Source organism: Cariama cristata, unplaced genomic scaffold, assembly GCF_000690535.1.
Source record: "Cariama cristata isolate BGI_N322 unplaced genomic scaffold, ASM69053v1 scaffold5163, whole genome shotgun sequence".
In the NCBI taxonomy this organism is placed as follows: domain Eukaryota; kingdom Metazoa; phylum Chordata; class Aves; order Cariamiformes; family Cariamidae; genus Cariama; species Cariama cristata.
Genome location: NW_009608805.1, coordinates 1 through 6,241, shown reverse-complemented (window position 1 = coordinate 6,241; position 6,241 = coordinate 1). Strand labels below are relative to the sequence as shown.

Here is a 6,241-nt window from a genome sequence, read left to right as displayed (position 1 = left end):
TGTATCTTATTAATCATATAAAGTCTCATTTATTAGAAATATGCGTTTTGACTATTATTCACAAATCATTATTATTCAGACCATAGAACAAAAATCCTCAGAAACAGCAAGAGCTATGGTGTTCTCACTTGGAATCTTGTTAACAGGCTTACCACCTCCTCTCTTCTGGCCTTAGGTAAGAGACTTCCCGCTAAGCAGCTGTGTGCCTTTCCTGTTAGGCTGGGGGGCGGGAGAAGTTACAGCTATCCTAGGCAGTAATTCCCAACAGCAGACTCACAGCATCTGCTCAAGTTTGCTGTGTCAAGGCTTTCTTCTTTGCAATCACGTGTGTAAGTCATTGCTGAATTTCACGCCCTAACTGCTCCAGCCACCAAATTACAGCACAGCAGGGATGAATGCCCCAGTCTGCCTGAACAGCATACATTTACAAAAAGCTGCATACTGCAGTATAAGGGAGCTACACCAATTCCCAACACAGGCTAATCATCTTTGTGACAAAAAACAGTGTCAGAAGCTGCTGCACTATTATAGCTATTCCTCTTTATAGTACTCTTGAAAAGGTATTTCAACACTGGCTTCACTCACAAGAATCAAAAGGATCTCTAGCACGTCAGCCTGCTCTTAGAAACTGAAAATCCACAGGTTTTCCTCAGAATATCAGACATGCTCTCTAAATAGCTAGGTCAATAGCTAGGTCTTCTTTTTTTTTCCTCCCCAATCCTTGCATATTTAACCAGTACATATTATGAAATTACATGAAGAATATTTACACAAATTTTAAATATAGTTGTTGTGAATAACTATCGAAAACCTATATCCTGAATGTCTACTAAACCACACACAGCATTTGTGATTGAAATAACTGAAGTAAAACCAGAAGATTGAAATTTTGAAGGACTTGTTCACCTAAGTACAGTTTTCCCAGAGCCTATTCTCTCAGGAGACATGCACTCAGCTGAAGCAAACGAAATTTCAACCAAAACCTGAGAACTTACTACTTTGTCAAGTAAAAAAAACCAAAAAACAAAACAAACCACAAAAAAAACCACACCACAAACCCAAAACCCCTACCACCCAAAAAAACTGTGCAAGGGAGAAGGCTGTAAGAGATCTGAGAATAAATACAGTTTTAATCAAACTTGTCTCATCTTCCACTCCCAGAAGCAGCTTCAATGTTGTAATAATTTGGGACCCACTACAATACTTCTCAAGCAGATGTTTTGTAGTTGTCAGAAGAGAAAGCCACCACAATTTAGCAGTGAGTTATGTCCTTTCCCTCACCCTTTCTTCCAAGTAGCCAAATACTTGTTAAACATGAGAATAAACACCCAACAGGGCCCATCACAGGCTCTGTCCCAAATTTTGAAAGAACCAGCTTTTGCAAACATTGAATCAAGAGAATGTTTTCACAATTTTTAAAGGGATCTTTCTTCTATTAAGTAATAGGAAAGCAAACATTCCTTTGCAGTTTGTTCTACCCAACAATGCAAGATGGAATAAAAGAAAATGAAAGTGACCACAAAAGAAGCAGCCAGATTGCATTCTACAAGCTAAAAAGGTAATTACATGGCTGGATCCCTGAAGTTAGTGGCTATAATGACTCAATCTGTACTTGGAAACATAAAATAGTTTAAAAGCAGGACTTGGCCAATCCTTAGATGTCAACTGCAAGCAACAAAGCTGACAAGATTCTGTAACTCAGTTTAATTCTCTGTACATAAGGGCTGGGAGAAGAACTCACACTAAGGCAACAGGACCACAACCACCCAAGACATTTTAATAATGCAAGGAAGGATGGAACGTACATTACTACCGAAATCTGTCATTAGGAAGCAACGCTGACCAATGATGAATGAGGAGGATCTGACTAATGAACAACTCCAAGCAAGACAGGAAAGTCACCCCTCAGATGCAGCAATGCTTCAGAGACAGAAGAAAAAAACCCATGCAATTACATAGTGACCATGGGCATACTAGCTACTTGTAGAGAGGCTACTTCTGGAGATACTTTGTACTTTTTATGACATACCATAAATCAAGCCTAAAGATGGACTGTACCGTAGCTAGCTTATTAAGCCCAAGATCAGTTGACTGCAATAAAAATAGACTCCTACCCAAATAACAGACCAATACTGCATATTTCTCCTCAACAACATATATTTTAAGTTGGAAATGGTTTTGATTTCAATTAGCAACATTCATACATGCCATAGCGCAAAAGACTGGTTTGTATTTCTGATAGTAGAAATCCTCTCAATGGGCTTTAGCCTACTCTATCAGCTATGTTATTCCACAGCCACAGACAAGGCTTCTTCCTCATGATCTAAAGCAGATGGACTTCTCTAATGATCATGCACAGCACTGAATCAGAAGAATAGCAAGGCAATGGACTTGGCAGTTTAATAACAAAGTTTTTTATGTACCACTAATAGCTTTTTATGTTTTCCAATGCCCTTTCAACAACTTTTCTGTTCAGTGTTGTACTCAGAGTGTAGCTGCATGTTGCATTCTTCATAAAGTAGGTTTCCAGGCCAAGGAAGTAAACTAAAACTATGTTTAAAGTCTTGGGAAGTCAAAGAGGATTATGAGCTCTTTCTCTAAGAGAGGCAGCCCGTGTAACCTTCCAGAACACGAACCTTGACCCTTCAGGTTCCCATGAATATTTCTAATATTATGCTTCCCACCCAGCCTCCCCGTCCTTTCTCTTGAAGTACCAGACTATCAATTACTTAACTAGTCAAAAGGCAACCACTCTGATACTTTTCCCTCCTATCCTGACACTTGACTCTTCCTCTAAAGACAATTAGGAAAAAACATAGTGACACTGCAAAGAAGATTATGACACACCATTACTAGATACAGATAACTCATCCTTGGGATTCCCTGATCAAGAGTATTTCCAAAGTGCTGAGAAGCATCCTACAGTTTAAGCAGTGCAGTATTATGCCTCATAGTAATTAACATGTCATAATTCTCCTCATAACTTATATTTTTCACAGCCTAAAACAAAACTTGAGGATCCAAGAGTAAACAAGGTTTTTGTGGAGAGTATTTTGCTTTAGGAAAGAGTCCACAATGGGTATTTCCAGCAGAGCAAGTCTGATGACTTCAAGAAAACTATTCAAGTGAGGGCACTTAAAAACACCTTACAAAAGATTGGCCAAATTTGGGAAAATGAGCAAAGTTAGATATTATACTTGCAAATGATTGTTTCAAAGGTGTCTCCTACAGCATCCCAAGATAACTTCCAGAAAAAAAAATTCTTAAGAACAGCAGCAAGAGTCTACCAACCCTAAGTTATTGCAAAGACCACTTCCATAGTAGAATGTTCTGAGATTTATTGTGTTTAGGGCCAGAAGGCCTGCATAATCACACTGCCTGCCTTTTACTAAGCAACATCTTTCCTGTCTTCTGGTTGAGCTAAAGCATAAGGATTTTAATGTGATTACTCCGGTGGCAGGATCTACCACATCCTCTGAATAGCTCGGTCATTACTTTCCTCACTGTTTAAAACACATCTTCTAGATCAATAGCTCTAACTGGTACAGGTTTTTCAGCCTTAACTACTGGCATTTCAGCAGGCACAGGCTCTGTTTTTACAGAGCACCACAAGATACTTCTTATTTGAATCCACCTTTGAAGGCAGGTACTGACTCTCAGACAAACACCAATTCTAATAAAACCAAAGGGCATCTGGGGGAGAGTCTCTGCCACTATAACAATCTCCATCACATTCATCACACTGAAACCTGGTATCATTTCAGCTGTTCTAGCAAGTCTGTTTCCTACACATTTTGAAACAGATACACAAGGGCACAGAATTGCAGAATATGAAGTACCTCCTCACAAGAAGCCACAAGGGTAACTCCCATACATTTTAACAGAAGGGGAATGATTTCGCATTTGAGTCAGAGCTGGCCAGGCATACCAGTGTCTAAACTGCACCAGCAGAAATCTACCTGCCCTCACCCATTAGTTAATATCCTGGGATGAGAAGAATCGAGAAGTGAAAGGGACTACAGCTGACTTACAGCACTAATGTGGAAACAGAGTGCCTCCTTCCCTTTTTTTATGGCTGTTGACCTCCGAGGGGGAAGTTGTTCTTTTGTTGCAACTCCAATAGCTGACCACTTTTTCTGGTTTTCACCACTTGATCAGATTAACACTTTGAATCAAATCTATTAATCTCCCTGTTCTTCTGCAGTAAAAGGACTTTTATAGTAAGAGATCTTTTAAAGCCTTAAGATACTGATGTTTTCAACCAATACTGACAGTCACCCTGCCTGGTTTTGCACAGTCTGGATTTTGGGAACGGAGACACACACCACAGCAGCAGAAGCCCTTCCACAGGGCTGCCAGATAACCAGAAGTGACTACGGTCAAAGATTACAGAACGTTTCACAATAAAATCACGCTACTCGCTATCACCAGGCATAAACACATCACAAAGGACTTCCTGTCATCCTCTCCCCCACGAACTGACCCTTTACATCTGTTATTGAAGTGCCTTTTCATTAAAAATACCTCTTACAGATCTTCCTCCATCATAAAGAACAGATTCATGTTTATATATAAGTCTATTGTATTAATTATAGTGGTTGTCACAAGCCCATTAGGACAAGTTCATACTACACAAATTAAAGCACTCCACTGCTAAATTTTAGTGCTTTTTCAATTAATTCAATTCTAATACACACACTCAAAGAGAATCTATTGAAAATCAAAGAACTATACGGATACTTGTAATTTAAAAGAATAAATATTTTTGAGTTTATTTCTCAACTACAGAGCTATTTTACCTGCAGGCAGGACAACCACCAACTACTACTACAGAAGTGGTGGTAGCAGGCTGTTGAATAATGGTGTAGGTGCTTGAATAGTTTGGCTGTGACGTCGGTGGAGGAACAGCATACCCTAAAATAAGAAAAAAAAGCTCGATCACCACACGTAAGGCACAAAAAACAATGATAATAATCAAAAAGTATGGAAACGGAACACGGAAAAAAATAAGTAGAAGTGTAGTCCTGACTAAGCACTCTAAGAAGCTCTATCAAAATCAGAGGTGGAACACACTACTCGGCACATCTTACAGCAAAGCCACTTCATAAACCCAAGTATCTAGCACAATTTAACCATTTAAAAAGGACACTGAGCTAATAATTAACTTTGAGAACTTGTTTCAATGCTGTTTGAGCACCAGGGAAAAATGGTTTAGACAAATAATGACCACAGCTTTCACTTCTGGATGTTATGTATCAGGTATGTCCCACTCCAGCGGATAAACTAGTTGAAATAGAATAAAACTTCCTTTGCTTTCCAGCTTAACTTCCCCATAGTAGGTTTATAACTGGAGAGAGAGGTAGGAGCGATAGGATGCAAGTGGAAAGGAAGCAGGCTGCATAGCACAGAAAAAAAAAACTTCCAAAAAACCCATGTTGTTAGCTAGTGAATGTGTCATTTTAACTGTTGTAGTTAGAAAACACAAGCCTTTAAGTACTACATTAACATTACAAATTAAAAAAAAAAAAGCTTTTAAAAGGGATGGTTAGATGTGTGCAGTGTAATCACACAGACAAGGTACACTTTGCCCAGGCATGATCCATTTTAAGCTTCTCTCCCAGGGCACAGTTGTCAGATTTTCTTGAATCAAGTTATGCATCTGTAAAGTCCAGCAAACTCACTACTTAAACTGAAAATAATCAGTAATACTTGTATTGTAGCAAAATAAGCTCCAAGTTATTAGCAGGAAATCAATCTATGGCCTCAACATTCAACCCAATGCTTGATGATTGGGGTCTGCACCTGCTGTGTATTTTTTGTAACTTTTGAAGCATTCCCCTAACTCTACAGTTTTCCCCAAGAGGCTACTACTTTCTTTGACGGAGGTTAGTATTAATTCAGTTAACAAAAGTACTGTATCTACTCACCTGCTTAAGTCTCTCCAAGACTACTGAAGTGTATCAGAAAAAACAAACATTAACCAGAGTACAGTGAAGCGCATGCAAAGAAAAGTGCAAGTTCGGAGTCTGTTCTACTGCTAGCACAGCTGTGCCTCTTTGCCATTGTTTTGAGGCAGAAAACCCACACATCGGGGGGATGCACACAAACTCGGTCGGTATTTTGGGGAGGGCAAAACACACGACGTTGCACCTCAGAGGCACTCTGGCAAAGGAGGGGAAAGGGAGATGGCGCTTTTAAACACCTGGATCCCCTGCGCACCCTCCTCCCTCCGCTGGTTTTA

General features: G+C 39.5%; 1 protein-coding gene across 1 annotated transcript in view; it reads right to left on the bottom strand.

Moving 5' to 3' along the window:
• The window catches only part of BRI3 (brain protein I3), a gene marked incomplete at its 5' end in the record, with an annotated part of 13,467 nt that extends 8,553 nt beyond the window's left edge, over positions 1-4,914 (bottom strand). Inside the window, one exon of the mRNA XM_009697280.1 lies at positions 4,800-4,914. Coding sequence (XP_009695582.1) covers positions 4,800-4,914 — 115 coding nt within the window. The remainder of the gene's footprint in view (positions 1-4,799) is intronic.
• Between the last annotated feature and the right edge of the window lie 1,327 nt (positions 4,915-6,241).